This window comes from Zophobas morio, unplaced genomic scaffold (assembly GCF_036711695.1).
Source record: "Zophobas morio isolate AGI-343-1 ecotype UQ-CSIRO unplaced genomic scaffold, CSIRO_AGI_Zmor_V1 ptg000011l, whole genome shotgun sequence".
NCBI classification, from domain to species: domain Eukaryota; kingdom Metazoa; phylum Arthropoda; class Insecta; order Coleoptera; family Tenebrionidae; genus Zophobas; species Zophobas morio.
Genome location: NW_026972116.1, coordinates 20,619,713 through 20,637,110, shown reverse-complemented (window position 1 = coordinate 20,637,110; position 17,398 = coordinate 20,619,713). Strand labels below are relative to the sequence as shown.

Sequence of the window (17,398 nt, the reverse complement as noted above, 5' to 3'; positions counted from 1 at the left end):
TGCAATTATTATCGTTTTCTGTCGCCCTTTTGTCTCCGCTTTTTTAGTTCCCCTTTTATCATGTTATATTTTATTACCTCTTTTGTTCTCTTTATTTATCACCATTTTTCACTGTTTTCCGTCTTTTAGCTTTTCCCCTGTCTTTTTTTGGTTTCTTTTTGAAACATTTTTCTAGTTGCCCCTTCACCTTCTCTTCGATTCTTTCTTGTCGCTCTTTGTTGACATTTTTTTCATAATTTTTTTAAGACGGTTTTTCCGCTTTTATTATCGTCTTTTTATGTCTCTTTTTTCACTTTTCGCGTCTCTTTTCTGGCGTTTTAGTTGTCGCTTTTTTGTTGTTTTTGCTGTCTTCTTTTTTAGATTTTTTTTTGCCGTTTTCTTGTTCCCTTTTTTTATCCCATCTATTAATCCCCCGTTCTTACCTTGTTTTTTCTTTTTTTTCGCATTTTTGTCGCTTTTTGATGACGCAGTTTTTGTCGCTTTTCTTAGTCTCTTCTTTAAATATTTTTTAGTCGTCTTTTTTTCACTTTATTTGTCGCCATCTATTTTGTCCTCTTTTTTATTTCCCTTTCGGCACCTTTTTATACCGCATTTGATTGGTACCTTTTTTAATCGTGTTTTCTTGTAACGTTTTTGGTTTCACATTTTTCCGCCATTTTTTCGCTTTTTGCCGCGTTTTCAGTTCTTTTTTGGTGGAGTTTTTATCGTTTTTTGGCGCCTTTTTTGTCTCCGCCTTTTTAGTTCCCTTTTTATCACGTTATATTTTATTCCCTTTTTTTGTTCTCTCTTTCTTTATCATCTTTTTTCCGTGTCGTCACTTTTTTGTTGTATTTTATCGTCTTCTTTTCGTTTTCTTTTGACACATTTTTTTCTTACCCGTTTTTCACCTGTTTTCTTGTCGCTTTTTTGTTGACGTTTCTTCGTCATTTTCTTGGGATGGTTAAGTTTTGTGCCGCTTTTCTATTTGCCTTTTTTTTACTTTTTTCCCCGTTTTTGGCGTCTTGTGTTCCCCTTTGTTACTGCTTTGTCATTTCTTTATTTCCACTTTTCTTTGGTCTGTTTTTAATATCCATTATTTTTTGTCACCTTTTATTTCACTTTTTTTCCGTTTTTTTTTTTTGTTTCTTTTTGTAAGATTTCATCACTTCAGTGTTTTCTTATGGCTTCTTTATCGTTTTCTTAATCGTTTTTTGTCCCCTTTTATACTCCGCTGTCTTTCACTGTTTTCCGTCTTCTTTTATGGCTTTTTTTTCATCTTTCCTTTTATTGGCTCCTTTTTTGTCAATTGTTTGTCGCATTTTCCCATCTGTTTTCGTTGCATATTTTTAACGCATTTTTTTGTCACAATTTAAAGAATTTTCTTCCCTTATCTCACATTGACATAAACACATCGTGTTATTTAATCTATCAATTTTGGACTTTAAAATGAGAAAATGGCACACAGAAATGGATTGAAATAACATAAAATGTATATTTGGTTGCATATATTCTCCTATTTTCTAATTTTAAATATTTAGATCATCAAAAAAATATTATAACGTTAGCGAATGGAAACGACAAACCCTGATAACCTGTAGACCACTAACAATCATTTTCAAAATGTACAGCGAGAGATAAGACCAAAATTGTCAGCCATTGCTTAATTTTTTTATTTTTAAACTATGCCATCATAATAAAGAATGTTTCTAAATTACCTCCCTGAAAAGAGCTGCAGGTCAAATAATTAAGTATTTCCATTACCATCAGAAAATAAAATACTCATCCTACGTCTGGAAAATTACGTAAAAACAAAAATCCATTTGATGAAATTCTTTAACAAACTTTTGGCCGGATTTAACCCTGAAAAAAATTTGCCGCATACTTTTAGCCATTTACTTCCAGTTAACTGAAGTTTCAATTTTGTACCAAGCTCTTATTAGTGTATTTTTAGCTCGTCAACATCGATTTTGTTGTTACAAGCATGGTAATAATCGGCCTCAATGGAATTTTTTTATTATCAAATTGATTGGTGCACTCCAGGTTGACCTTTGTTCGATAAACGTAGTATATGAAATGACTTAAAAAATAAATAAAACGGGAGATTTAAAACTCTCATAAGCTATTTTTTAAGTTAACTAACAAACTAGTGAAAAATAGACAAAATTCTGTACCAGACACACTGAAAAAGTCCAGAAAGTTAGGTTATGATTGACATTTACGACAGATAACGACGGGTAGTAATCAATCATCACAACAAGGCGGCCAAATTCACACAGTTTCAAAGCCGAGTTGATATAGATTTTTTTTACAATCACCTTGCACGTTTATGCAGACTATATCGTCTAAATTTTTCTTTATCTTCAACTTTCGTAAATATAAAGTTAAATTGGAGAAATTCCGTACTCTTTCTTTATCTTAAATAAGTGAAAAAATGCTTATAAACAATTTGTTTTTTTTTTAGGTTGTGTTGTTTTAATGTAATTTTATTAAATGTGTGAAACATAATCATTGTTGATAACATTAAATTTTTGCTTTACATATGTCATTTTTTAAACGATCGAGTCTGCACTGTAATGTTGGTTGCATAGTCATCAAATTTTAGTAGGGTATTGATTTTATCGTTTTAAAATCCTCGGTATATTTATGTATATTAAATGATTATGATCTTTTTTTTCAAAACTGAAAAACTACAAATTTTTGTTTTAGAGATTGTTTTGAGAAACACAAGACCGATTATTAAGTATTAAAAATATTTGCAGTATTGTGTCAAGTTGATTCCAGGGGGAAAATATTTATCTTTCCCAGCACACTTGAAATTAACGCTTTAATGTCATTATTTTAAATCATATTTTCCAAACAATTTTTAAAAGTTAAACAGTTTTGAAAATCAACAATACGTTATTTTTGGCAAAGAAAAAATATTGTCAGTACTCCATCTTTCCATCTAGGCACGTATATTTATCTTGTATTTACGATACTTCAACTGTCCCCCCTCTCAGCCCTCCTTAATTTCCTCCCATCCTCCACTACCGTCCGTGCAATTTCGCAAATTCCCCACCTTCCTGCTGCCGTCAAAATTTTCCTGCACCAGCAGGAATGACCTTGACCTAGTTCCCGATCGAGCGTCAAGTGTCATCAGCGCTGCCGCCCTAACGAGCCCTCGTGCATGTTTGCCCTAACTCGTTCGTTATTTCAGATCCTGCACCACGGCAGCACGGCCGTCCTGTGGGAGGGCGTCGAAGGGCCGTCTCCGCCCGGCCTCCGCGGAGTCCTGCTCTACCTGAGGCTGGATCGGTCCTCCACGACGCTGACGTGGGTGCGTCCCAGTTGGAGTGGACTGAAGGCCGGCAACACGAACGACTCCGATCCCTTTTCTACCGACTTTAATTTATCTTTTAATCCTGAAGAGACTCTAGCTCCGGGCCTACTCACTAAACTGGCATTACAAGCTTCCGGAGAACAGTCCACCGGAACGACGCTGGACGACGGGTAATGCAAGGCTTTTTGGGCTTTTTTCGCTTGAAGGGGGTTCATTACGGGTGATTAAGACCGGGAGAGTGGAAGGCAAGGAAAGATGGGGCTGTTAAGCTCGGGTTATGTTGAAAATGTATAGAATGGGGAGGGTGTGTCTGTATAGCGGATTTAGAAAAAATGATGCACACATGGAAGGAAAAAGTACACAAAATAAAATGAGACCATATTGTCTGTTCTGCGACGTCTGAAAGCCGGCTTGAATCTTTTGAAGTCACATTACAAATACGTTCAAGAAACGTGGTCTCTAGTTAGCTTACGTCACGTCTCTACAATCAATTTAATTAGCGCCTTAAGTTAAGCTGGTGGTGATGGTTTCAGTGTTACAACTTCATTGTTATGTCAGAGCAGAGACGAAATCTGAAACTTGTTAAAATCAGTTCATGCTAAAATGCCTTAAAGGAACTAAAGCGCAGAAAATATGAATTTATGGAATGACTATACTTTGTGGAAAAAAAATGGATTCAAGTTTTTCAACAAGTAATATTGACCATAAATTCACTAAACTGTTTAACGCTTACAGCTTTCTTTCGTATAACTTTTACATTGGTGTTGCCAAGTTTACAATCAAAATTTACAACCTGGTTTTTTCTCTAGTTATCCAAAATGAAATGAAAATTTCCAAACAAATACTTGCTTATCAAAGATAATAAAATGCGTCTATTCGCTTAGTCACTTTGTTTAAATATTTTGAGTCACTGACTTCAGTATTTTTTAATATATCCCTATATAAAATTTGGTAAATTTTATTGGTAACACTGATCTACAAAATGAAACTGTCTGCAATCATTGGAAATGAAAGTACATGTTTATAATTTAATTGTTTCTTCTAATTACGAACCGTTCGATTTGTAATTGTGTCCCAAATTAAGAAATCTGAGGCTAATTATATTTCATTTTAGAAATAGTATTATACAGAAGAACGAATGTAAGAATCTATTTCTTCCCTCTTTAAAATTGGCATTTTCTTTTTAAAATATCTTAGAAGATAATTATTATGTTCCGATTTTAGAAATAGCATCAAACAGAATAACGAACTTCGAGATCCCGATTTTGTTTCATTTTCAGAAGTATAAATCACAAGAATTTGTTTCAATTCTAGAAAAGTACACAATACAATAAAGAACCCCAAGATTCCTCTTTCGTTTCGTTTTTAGAAGTAGCAATCTCGAAAGCTAATTGTGTTTCGCTTTTAGAAGTAGTAATCTCGGGCACCAATTTTGTTTCGAATTTAGAAATGGGATATAATAGAATACAGAACCTCGCGATCCCTATCTTCTTAGAAGTAGTAATCTCTGAGGATAATTGTCATTCGCTTTGAGAGCTCGAGGATTAGTTTTCTGGATATTTACCAATCTCGGGGACTAATTATGTTTCGATTTTTAAAAACCATACAATAAGGAACCTCAAGATTCTAATTTTGTTGTGTTTTTAGAAGTACTTAGCAATCCCCAGGACTAAATTTTTGCGATTTTAGAACTTGTATACAATAGAATAAAGAACCTCGAGATCCCGATTTTCTTTCGTTTTTAGAAGTAATCACGGGGAGTTATTGTTTTTCGCTTGTAGAATCATTAATCTCGGGGGCTAATTGTGTTTAAATTTCAGAAATAGCAATCTCGGGGCTAATTATTATGTTTCGATTTAAAAAAAAAGCATACAATAGAATAAAGAACCTCCGGATTCCGATTATGGTTTAGCTTTTAGAAGTAGAAATCTCGGGGACAAATTTTAAGACCCTTGAGATCCTCTAATTTTGTTTCGATTTTAGAACACAATAGAATTAAGAACCTCTGGATCCCGATTTTCTTTCGTTTTTAGAAGTAATCGCGAAGAGTAATTATGTTTTGCTTTTAGAATTACCAATCTCAGGGGCTAATTGTGTTTCCGTTTGAGAAATAGCAATCTCGGGATTCTAGAAGTAACAGTCGCGAGAATTATTTTGTTGCGATTTTAGAACTAGCATAGAATAGAATAAAAAATCTCGGGATCCCAATTTTTTTCGCTTTTAGAACTAACAGTCTCGAATTCTGTTTGTGTTTCACTTTTAGAAGTAGCAATCCCCAAGACTATTTTTTGGCGATTTTAGAACTAGCATATAATAGAATAAAGAACCCCGAAATACCGATTTTCTTTCATTTTTAAAAGTAATCGCGAGGGGTAATTATGTTTTGCTTCTGGAATTACCAATCTCCATTTCGATTTTAGAAGTAACAGTCTCGAAGACTATTTTGTTACGATTTTAGAACTAGTATACAATAGAATAAAGAACCTCGGCATCCCAATTTTCTTTCGGTTTTAGAAGTAACAGTCTCGAGGTCTAATTGTGTTTCACTTTTAGAAGTAACAATCTCCAGGACTAATTTTTTTGCGATTTTAAAACTAAGATACAATAGAATAAAGAACCTCGGGATCTCGATTTCCTTTCGTTTTAAGAAGTAATCTCGGGGGCTAATTGTGTTTTAGTTTTAGAAATAGTGATCTATGTTTCGATTTAAAAAAAAAACATACAATAGAATAAAGAAACCCGGATTCCAATTTTGTTTAGCTTTTAGAAGTAGAAATCTCAGGAACAAATTTTGTTTCGAATTCAGAAGTAGGATACAACAGAATAAACAACCTCGAGATACCCATTTTCGTTCGGTTTTAGAAGTATGAATCTCTAGGACGAATTTTGTTGAGATTTTAGAACACAACAGAAGTTCGTTTTTAGAAGTAATGGCGAGGGGTAATTATGTTTTGCTTTTAGAATTACCAATCTCAGGGGCTAATTGTGTTTCGATTTTACAAGTAACAGTTTCGAGGACTATTTTGTTACGATTTTAGAACTAGCATACAATAGAATAAAGAAACCCGTGTTTCAGCTTTAGAAATAGCAATCTCGGGGCCTAATTATGTTTCGATTTAAAAAATACATACAATATAATTAAGAACTTCGAGATTCCAATTTTGTTTAGCTTTTAGAAATAAAAATCTCGAGGACTATTTTTGTTACGATTTTAGAACACAACAGAATAAATACCTCTGGATGCCGATTTTCTTTCGGTTTTAGAAGTAATCGCGAGAGGTAACTGTGTTTTTTCTGGTTTTAGAATTACCAATCCCAGGGGCTAATTATGTTGTGTTTTTAAAAGTACATATACTTCAATAAAAAAATAGATTCCAATTTTGTTTTGCTTTTAGAAGTAGCAATCTCGAAGGCTAATTTTGTTTTGCTTTTAGAAGTAGTAATCTTGGGAAACAATTTTGTTTCAAATTTAGAATAAATGACTTCGAGATTCCTAGTTTTTTCGGTTTTAGAAGTAGTAATCTCAAAGGATAATTGTGTTTCGCTTTTAGATTTAACAACCTCAGGGGTTAATTGTGTTTCCATTTTAGAAATAGCAATCTCGGGGGCTAATTTATTATGTTTCGATTTTTAAAAAGTATACAGTAAAGAAGCCCGATATTCTAATTTCGTTGAGTTTGTAGAAGAAGTCATCTCGAGGCCTAATTGTATTTCGCTTTTAGAAGTAACAATCTAGAGGATTTATTTTGTCGCAATTTTCGAACTAGTATAGATACAAGAGAATAAAGAACCTCAGGATATCGATTTTCTTTCGTTTTTAGAAGTAACTTTGGGGGATAATTGTTTCGCTTTTAAAATTAGTAATTTCAGGGATAATTGTGTTCCATTTTAGAAATAGCAATCTCAGAGCTAATTATGTTTCGATTAAAAAAAAGCATACAATAGAATAAAGGACCCCGAGATTCCAATTTTGTTAAAGTTTTAGAAGTAGCAATCTCGGGGAACAATTGTGTTTCGCATTTAGAAGTAAGAATCTCGAGTTCTAATTGTATTTCGTGTTTAGAAGTAACAATCTCCAGGGCTAATTTTTTGCGATATTAGAACTAGCATACAATAGAATAAAGAACCTCGGGATCCAGTGTTTCTTTCGTTTTTAGAAGTAATCTCGGGGGTAATTGTAAATCCAAGTTAGAAATACCAATCTCGGGATCTAATTATATTTCGATTTTAAAAAAACATACAGTATAATAAAAAACCCGAGATTCCAATTTTGTTTCGTTTACAGAAGTAGCAATCTCGAAGCCTATTTTTGCGGTTTATCTCGAATGCCAATTGTGTTTCGTTTTTAGAAGTAATAATTTCGAGGACTAATTTTTTCATAATTTTAATAAAGAACCTGAGTATCCCAATTTTCTTTCTTTTTAGAAGTAGCCATTTAGAAGATTTTTTTTGTGATTTTATGACTAGCATACAACAGAATCAAAAACCTCGGGATTTCGATTTTCTTCCGTTTTTAGAAGTAATCTCGGGGGATAACTAAGAATCCATTTTAGAAATAATAATTTCGAGGGATAATTTTTTGCGATTTTAGACTTTGCATACAATAGAATAAAAAAAAACCAATTTTGTTTTGTTTTCAGAAGTACCTAGCAATCTCGAGAGCCAATTGTGTTTCGTTTGTAGAAGTAACAATCTCGAGGATCAATGTTCTTTCGTTTTTAGAAGTAACAATCTCGGGAGCCTATATTGCTTTGCTTTTAGAAGTAGTAATATGGCGATTCATTTTGTTTCGAATTTAGAAATATGATACAACAAAATAAAGAACCTCGAGATTCCAATTTTGTTTCAATTTTAGAAGTAACAATCTCGAGAGCTAATTTTATTTTGCCCTTAGAAGTAACAATCTCCAGGACTAATTTTTTGCGATTTTAGAATTAGCATACAATAGAATAAAAAACCGAAGTTCCAATTGTGTTTCGTGTTTAGAAGTTAACAGTCTAGAGGACTAATTTTGTTGCGATTTTCGAACTAGAATATTTTGTTTCGTTTACAGAAGTAGTAATCTCGAAGCCTATTTTTGCGGTTTATCTCGAGGGCCAATTGTGTTTCTTTTTTTTCTTGTGATTTTAGGACTAGCATACAACAGAACCAAAAACCTCGGGATTTCGATTTTCTTCCGTTTTTAGAAGTAATCTCGGGGGAATTAATTTTAGAAACAATAATTTCGAGGGATAATTTTTTGCGATTTTAGAGTTTGCATACAATAGAATAAAAAAAACCTATTTTGTTTCGTTTTCAGAAGTACCTAGCAATCTCGAGGGCCAATTGTGTTTCATTTGTAGAAGTAACAATCTCGAGGATCAATTTTCTTTCGTTTTTAGAAGTAACAATCTCGGGAGCCTACATTGTTTTGCTTTTAGAAGTAGTAATATGGCGATTCATTTTGTTTCGAATTTAGAAATATGATACAACAAAATAAAGAACCTCGAGATTCCAATTTTGTTTCGTTTTTAGAAGTAACAATCTCGAGAGCTAATTTTATTTTGCCCTTAGAAGTAACAATCTCCAGGACTAATGTTTTTGCGATTTTAGAATTAGCATACAATAGAATAAAAAAAAACGAAATTCCAATTTTGTTTCGTTTTCAGAAGTACCTCCCAATCTCAAGGGCCAATTGTGTTTCGTTTTTAGAAGTAACAATCTCGAGGATCAATTTTCTTTCGTTTTTAGAAGTAATAATCTTGAGGGCTTATATTGTTTCGCTTTTAGAAGTAGTAATATGAGGGATTCATTTTGTTTCGATTTTAGAAATATGATACAACAAAATAAAAAACCTCGAGGTCCATATTTTCTTTCGGTATTAGAATCAGCAGTCTCAGAGTCTAATTATTATGTTTTGATTTTGAAAAAGCATAGAGCACAATAAATAAACCCGAGATTCCGATTTTGTTTCGTTTTTAGAAGTAGTAATCTCGAGAGCTAGTTGTGTTTCGCTTTTAGAAGTAACAATCTCCAGAACTAATTTTGTTGCGATTTTGAAACTAACATACAGCAGAATAGAACCTTTTGATCCCGATTTTCTTCCGTTTTTAAAAAAACATAATAAAATGAAAAACCTCGAGATTTCAATAGAAATCTTAGGGCTAATTGTGTTTCACCTTGAAAATGGTAATACCAGGGGCAAAATATGTCCCGATTGGAGAAATAAGATCACACAGAATAAAGAACCTCGAGATGCCATTTTCTTTCTAATTTTCTAATTGTGTTACGCTTTTAGAAGTAGCAATCTCGGGATTAATTTTCTTTGAATTTTAGAAAGAGTCATACAATAAAATAAGGAAATTTGAAATCCCGATTTTCTTTCGTTTTTAGAAGTAGCAATCTCGGGGCGAAATTGTGTTTCGCATTTATATTCATATTTGGAAAATTATAAATATCCAACAAACAATTCAGAAAAAAGGTTCGTTTAATTCAAATTCCAGTGAAAGCAGAAATGTTGCGATCAAGTTTACATTGTTATTAAACTGACTTTTTTCATTTAGATTTCCGATCGCATAATTTGCATTCTATTCACGCGGAAGTTTTGAATTAATTTCATCGTTAATTCAAGCTAAAACAACCGTGTAGAACATTGTTGCTAAACATTATATACGCTGACATACATACACTTTATGTAAAGAATTCGTTAATATTTTAGTTCATAGTTTTCAAAAAATACAGATTCAATTAACAATCGTCGAAATTGCCAAATCTGTGAAAATTTTAGCGATTTTTCCTGACATTCGTATTAAAGATGAACGACGCAAATTTCACGCTAATTCTGGGATTATTTAAACGCAATCCGGCTAATAAGACATTATTTCACTTGAAATAATTGCCGTGAATTCATTATTAAAGCAGAGACGAAGATTCGATTCTCACTGTTCAATTTTGCTCCAAGCGAGCATCATTAACTGTGTTTAATTTTCTGATATCCCAGCTATCTCTCGTGGCTATCTTTTTTGTGTCCCTCTATCTCAAAGAGACAATGTCATCACGTATTTTTAGAGATCCTACTATTTAGTGTGTGTGCCTTTAAAATTCAAGAACGCGAATTATAACCTAACTTACAATTTTGTTAATTATTTAAACACTGTGAAAAATTTTAATATGTAATTTAAATCCGAACAAAAAATTCTTGTGTTTGGAATTCCTCAACAAGGCACGTTTGATACTCGATATGTACTCACAACGCCCACGTTTTCCACTTTAATTCATGGACTTCCTTCCCTATACCTCGCATTCTGTGTCCCCCATCCACTTCTCCCTGTTTTTCGAATATATGAAAAATATATGTTATTTTTCCATTGCACAATTTATCTTCTTTACCGCATCTCCCACGTGTATTTCTGTTTGCCGCTGATGTCATCACAACCAGAGGAGGCGAAATTTATTTGTTGCGGGGGCGGCGACATTAATAATAACTAATTATAAGAATAATTAATAATTACCATCAATCTATAACCGATCTTGTGAAATTTATTAAATATTTCTTGTGTCTGGACCCAATGTAGCAATCTGATCGCCGCCCCTGGTGGCATTTTCTTCATTTAAATTGTGCATTTGCTTTTTCGATAACGTTTCCCGAATTCCCCCAGAACTTCTTGCTGATTTACTAATTGAGAAGTTTGAGTTGGCACTCGTTCAATTCTGGCGACAAACGAAACAGTTTCTCTTTGAGCTCATTCGAGCTTTCCTCGCGCGCTTCACTTTTTCCAAGCTTTTCTGTATTTCCGGGACGTTGTGTTTATCCACGTCACTGGAGCTTGTTGTATCAGTTTTATCACGATTTCGTTGTCTTCTGTTTAAATTTAAATGAAACGCGAATAATGTTATCACTTGGCTTTAGTGCTGTGCTGTTTGACAGATTATACGGGAGTTCCAGTTTCTGTTGGTTAGTCTAGAGAGATTAACCAGATGAAGTAACAACCATTTTGAGACGAAAAGGCTGTTGTATTCGCTTGATAATTGGCAATAATTACTTAATTAGTGATATAAGTTTTCCTAAAGTCGTACAATAATACAATTTTTGAGTAAATGATTTTTGGATTATAGTGCTTAAAATTCTGTTGTTGTGTGACTTGATTATTTTCTAGATATGATAACATATCGGAAATAACTGTATTAAGAAAGCAATAATTTCTCCAAGAAATGTGTGACAAAGGGTGATCTTATTAAAAAAAAATTGACTTCATTTTCGGTAAAACTAAAAGGCGACAGCTTAAAAAATAGCATCCTGGACTTTCAGCAGTTCTACCACGTTGACCAATCCGATTCGAATTATTACGCATGCGCACGAATTTAAATTTGCCGCCAAAAATGGGTTAAAGCTGACATTAACAACAACTAAATGTTGCGTGTTATTTGTATTTCTAATTTGGAATTCTCGTGAAAATAAGCAACATAGAAATGTTTCTCGAATTGTTACAGAACATGATCCTAAATTTTAATAACGAACTTTAACAACTGAAAAAGTCGTGACGTGTATATTTATTTTCAAGGTTACACTGTATAAATTTCACTAAATCTTTAACCACAAAAACTTCAGTAGAATACAAATTCAAAGGTCTCTTTGAAAATTGGTCAAGTTTAGGAGGATGTGTTATGTGTATTACTAGTTTTGAATTCTCGTGGAAATAAGCAGCCTAGAATTTGTCTCGATTTGTGTTTTATACATTTTCATTTTTTTGTGTATAATGATTTTCAAACACTGACGTTCTATTACATTGCCTGGCACTTTATGATACTAATATACAAGGTATTTTGCATAAAACACACCTCGCTTTTTTATTATTTTTTTTTATTATTATTTCTAAAAATTAACGTCTCTACCTCATTTGTTTAAAAAAAATAATGCATTGTTTAAAAAAACTACTTCTACGTCATCTTTATTTATTTTTGAAAAATTTATGAATATATTTAGGAAATTATCTTTAACTTCGTACTAACCTAAAATACATGTTTTAATCTTCTTATTTTACGATTTTTTACTCATTAGATTTTTACATCAAACTAAGTTAATCGAAACATTTTTGGAAAAGAACATTTTAAAAACAGCTTTTTGAGATAGATACATCAAGGAAATTCATCAATTTTTCAGTAGTTCATAAATGATCAATAAATAAAAAACTATTACCGAGGTGCTTTCACTAGAAGAAAATGAGACTTCTATTTTATCATCCATTATCTCTATGCATAAAGATATGTTGACAACAATAACAAATTTTTCACTTTTTTTTTAAACTGTATCTTTATCTTTACAGATAAAATTTTGAAATAAATTCAGATAAATATACAGGATGAATCAATAAAAATACGCTCCTGAATATCTCATTAATTATGAAGGCTAAAAAAAATCAACCATCAAAATAATACAGCTTTTTGAACTGTTTTCGCTAAAATTAGTTTCAACTATACGGGGTAATCTGTTTTTGAGGAGCAATATCCATCTTAATTTATATAAGTAGAATGGGGCTTTTTAACTGAAATTTATCGAACCACCCCTGTCAACAATTTCATGAGTCACCTCAAAATTGCGCTTAGTAAACGATATTTAAATTTTATAAAATATCATGCTCGTATACTTGTGGTTTATGAATCCGTCTTGATCTTTTACCGTAGACAAATTGCATCATCATATTTTATACTAATATAAGACCACTAACATTCAATCACAATTTTTACACTGTGACAAGTATTATCTATAGTCACGTGTCAGAATTGACATACGTGCCCTTGGTGAAATGTTGATCAGAATATTTTCCAGTGGGAAATATTACTAAAACAGGCATCATCGTTTGACTTTTCACCTGATTTCTTCGCACTCCGCGACAGACTAAATTAAATAAATAACTGAGTACGTTTTCGTAATATGTATAATGTATGCGATTCAAAGGCAGTGGCGGAGTATGGGTGATTAAAACAATGACATATTAGTGAATTCGAAAACCAAGCTTCACAAGAATCTAAAAAAAAATACAATCATATTTTTTCTCCAAGCATAAGCTATTTTTTAATATATAATAAAAAAAATCATATTTTATAATTGTTCGAAGACTGTATTTCACTACAGATCTTTTTTTTCTGAAAATAGAATCGATTTTCAATTTTTCATTTATTCCATTTTTCAAGTATCCGATTTCGATTTTCAATATTTCGATTTTACAGGATTTCGTTTTTTCGATTTAGCACTTTCTCGTTTTTTTAAGTGTCGTTTCTTCAATTTTTAAATTTTTCAATGTTACAATTTTTCAATGTTACAATTTTACAATTTTTTAATTTTTTTGATGCGAAAAGTTGAAAAATTCAAAAATTAAACATCAGTAACTAAAGAATCGGAAAAAATTAAAAAGTCGAAAAACTGCAAAAACGAAAAATTGTAAAATCGAAAACCTGAAGAAACGAAAAATTGGAAAATCCAAAAATTATAGAATCGTCAAAATTGTAAAATAGAAAAATTCTAAATATAATCGCAAAATTTAAAAAGTGAAATATTAAAAATAAAATATTATTGTACATTTAAAATAAAAACTAGAAAAATTGCAAATCAAAAATTGAAGAAACGAAAAATTAAAAAATTAAGAAACTAAAAAATATAAAATTAACAAAATGAAAAATTTTAAAATTGAAAAACCGAAAAAGTGGAAAATCAAAAAATTACAAAACGAAGAACTGAAAAAACGAAAATCTGAAACATCGAAAAACTAAAATCGAGAAACTTAATTAAAAAAAACGAAAAGAAAAGCGGAAAGAATAAAAAACGTGAAAGAAAAAAAATCATATAGTCGAAAAACTATAACATTGACACATCGAAAAACTGAAAAATTGAATAAATGAAATAGCTTTAAAATCCAATAATTGAAAAATATGAAAATTCTATATTGTTTAAAATTCTCGTTACTACACATTTAAAATAAAAACTAGAAAAACTACAAATCTAAAATTGAAAAACGAAAATTGAAAATTAAATCGGAACATTGAAAAACCGAAAAATTAAAAAAATTGAGAAAATAATAAACCGAAACGAAAAATTGAAGAAATGAAAAATTCGAAAATCGAGAAATTGGAAAATTAAAAATTGAAAACTAGTGAAAATACAAATCGAAAATTTGCAAAAATCGAAAAATTGAGACATCCTAACATTGGAAAACCGAAAAACTGAAAAATTTTAAAATGAAAACTCGGGAGAGTTACATGTTGTTAAAATTAAAGAAACGAAAAAAATGAAAATTTTCAACTGTACAGAGTTCTTTTTTTGGGGAGCAACATCCATCTCAATTTTTATAAGTGGAACTCTGCAAAAATAAACAAAAAATATAGGTGTCACTAAAAAAAGTTGAATGTCGTAGATAATATAATACAAATGATGGTTAATAAATAATGTTTGATATATATTTTCGAAAAACCAAGGCAGTTACGACCTGGACTTTTTAATTGAAATTTATCCAATCACCCCTGGTAAGAATTTCATGATGTCATCTCAAAAGTGCGCTTGGTAAACGCTATTTAAATTGTATGCAATAACATGCTCGTATACTTGTTTATGAATCTGCCTTGATCTTTTACCGTAGACGTCAAGATTTTCGCAAGAAAATCCAAATTGCATCATCATATTTTATACTAATATATATAAGACCTCTAACATGTGGTGATAGAGGTCTCAATTTTTTTACACTGACTAGTATGTATAGTGCACGTGCCGGAATTGACATACGTGTCCTTGCTGAAATGTTGATCAGAACAGGCACCATTGTTTGACTGTTCACCCGATTTCTTCGCCAGGCCAAACAAAAAAAAACAATAACTGAGTGTTTCCGCAATATGTCTGCGAATCAAAGGCAGTGGCGGACTATGGGTGATTAAAATAATGATATATTAATGAATACAAAAACCAAGCTCCACAAGAATCTTTAAAAAACACAATCATATTTTTTTATTTCCCAATCAGTATCCGATTTTTTCTTCAATTTTTAGATTTTTCAGTTTTACCATTTTTTTAATGCGAAAAGTTGAAAAATCGAAAAATTAAAAATCGATAACTAAAGAATCACAAAAAATTAAAAAATCGAAAAACTGCAAAATCGAAAAATTGTTAAACCGCAAAAGTGCAATATCTAAAAATTGCAAATCGAAAAACTGAAGAAACGAAAAATTGAAACATTGAAAAACTGAAAATCGGGAAACTTAGTAGTCGAAAAAAATAATGAAAAGAAGAAAGAAAATTGGAAAGCATAAAAAACGAATGTATTCGAAAAATTGGAAAAGCAAAAATTGTAAAATTGACAAGTGTAACATTGAAAAATCGAATAAATGAAAAAGGGTTAAAGTCCAATAATCGAAAAATAGAAAAATTCTATAATCACAAAATTTAAAAAGTGAAATATAAAATAAAATATTATTACACGTTTATAATAAAAACTAGAGAAATTGCAAATCAAAAATTGAAACATCGAAAAACTAAAGTCGACTACTTAATAAAAAAAATGAATAGAAAATTGGAAAGAAGAAAAAACGTAGAAGAGAAAAATCGTAAAACCCAAAAACTGTAAATCGAAAAATAATTATAGATCGCCAAAATTGCAACGTCGAAAAACTGTAAACTGAAAAATTGCAAATCTAAAAAGCGAAAAGTACAAAAACTGAAAATTTTCATATCGCAAAAAAAGCAATATTATTAAATCGGAACATTGAAAAACCGAAAAATTAAAAAAATAAATACAATAAAAAACCGAAACGAAAAACTGAAGAAATGAAAAATTCAAAAATCGAAAAATTGTTCGATTCAATTGAAAATTGAAAACTGGTGAAAATACAAATTGAAAAATTAAAAATGAAAATTCGGAAGAGTTACATGTAAAATTAAAGAAACAAAAAATAATGTAAATTTTCATCTACACAGAGAAAAATAGAAAAATTCTATAATTGCAAAATTTAAAAAAGTGAAGTATTAAAAAAATTATTGTTATATACTTAAAATAAAAACTAGACAAATCTGAAATCAAAAATTGAAGAAACGAAAAATTGAAATATCGAAAAACTAAAAGTCGAGAAGCTTAATAAAAAAAATGAATAGAAAATTGGAAAGAAGAGAAACGTCAAAGCGAAAAATCGTAAAACCCAAAAATTGTAAAAACGAAAAATTATACAGTATGTCCCCGAATTGAGTTCACAAGATGGAAAAAAACTGTATTTTCTATTTTACAAAAAAATTACATAGCAATAACATTTTTTGCTTAATTCAAAACGAATAAATCTGCAATTAAAATTTCAATATTATCAGGCTGTGTCCTTAAAATCGAAAAAAACTAAAAGTAACGAAAAACTTAGAAATACGAAAAAATAATTTTAAAAGTACAGACCAGAAATTTTGAAGTTTTAATTGCAGATTTATTCGTTTCGAATTAAGCAAAAAATGTTATTCCTATGTCATTTTTTTGTAAAATACAAAATACAGTTTTTTTTCCTCTTGTGAACTCAATTCGGGGACATACTGTATATAGCCAAAATTGTAAAGTCGAAAAACTGTAACATTGAAATATCGAAAAATTGAATAAATGAAATAAAATCCAGTAATTAAAAAATAGAAAAATTCTATAAACATAGAATTGAAAAAGTGAAAAATGTTTAAAATTCTCGTTATTACACATTTAAAATGAAAACTAGTGCCTGCTAAGATAAGGGTGTTTTTGGCAAATGACATACCCCCTAAGAGAAGAGAGGGCGGGTGGGCGGGGTTAGTACTTGCTAAAATCAGTTTTACCTTAGCAGCTACTAGCCCCGCCCACCCAGCCTCTCTTTTCTTAGAGGGTATGTCATTTGCCAAAATCAGTTTTACCTTAGTAGCCACTAGCCCCGCCCACCCACCCTCTCTTTTCTTAGAGGGTATGTCATTTGCCAAAATCGGTCTTATTTTAGGGGATCTCATTATCCAAAATCAGTCTTATTCCCTCGAAGAAAAGAGAGGGTGGGTGGGCGGGGATAGTACCTGCTAGGATAAGACTTTCCAAGCAGGAGTATCTAAAACCTCAAGATTATTTTAAATTTTTCAAAAAAAGAAAAACG

The 17,398-nt window shown here is 31.1% G+C and overlaps 1 protein-coding gene across 5 annotated transcripts in view; it reads left to right on the top strand.

Annotated features, from left to right (window-relative positions):
• The window catches only part of LOC135127208 (1-phosphatidylinositol 4,5-bisphosphate phosphodiesterase epsilon-1-like), a 243,887-nt gene that overhangs the window by 207,799 nt on the left and 18,690 nt on the right, over positions 1–17,398 (top strand). For all 5 annotated transcript variants that reach the window (XM_064053599.1, XM_064053601.1, XM_064053596.1 and 2 more), the window contains one exon: positions 3,176–3,468. In XM_064053599.1, coding sequence (XP_063909669.1) covers positions 3,176–3,468 — 293 coding nt within the window. The remainder of the gene's footprint in view (positions 1–3,175; positions 3,469–17,398) is intronic.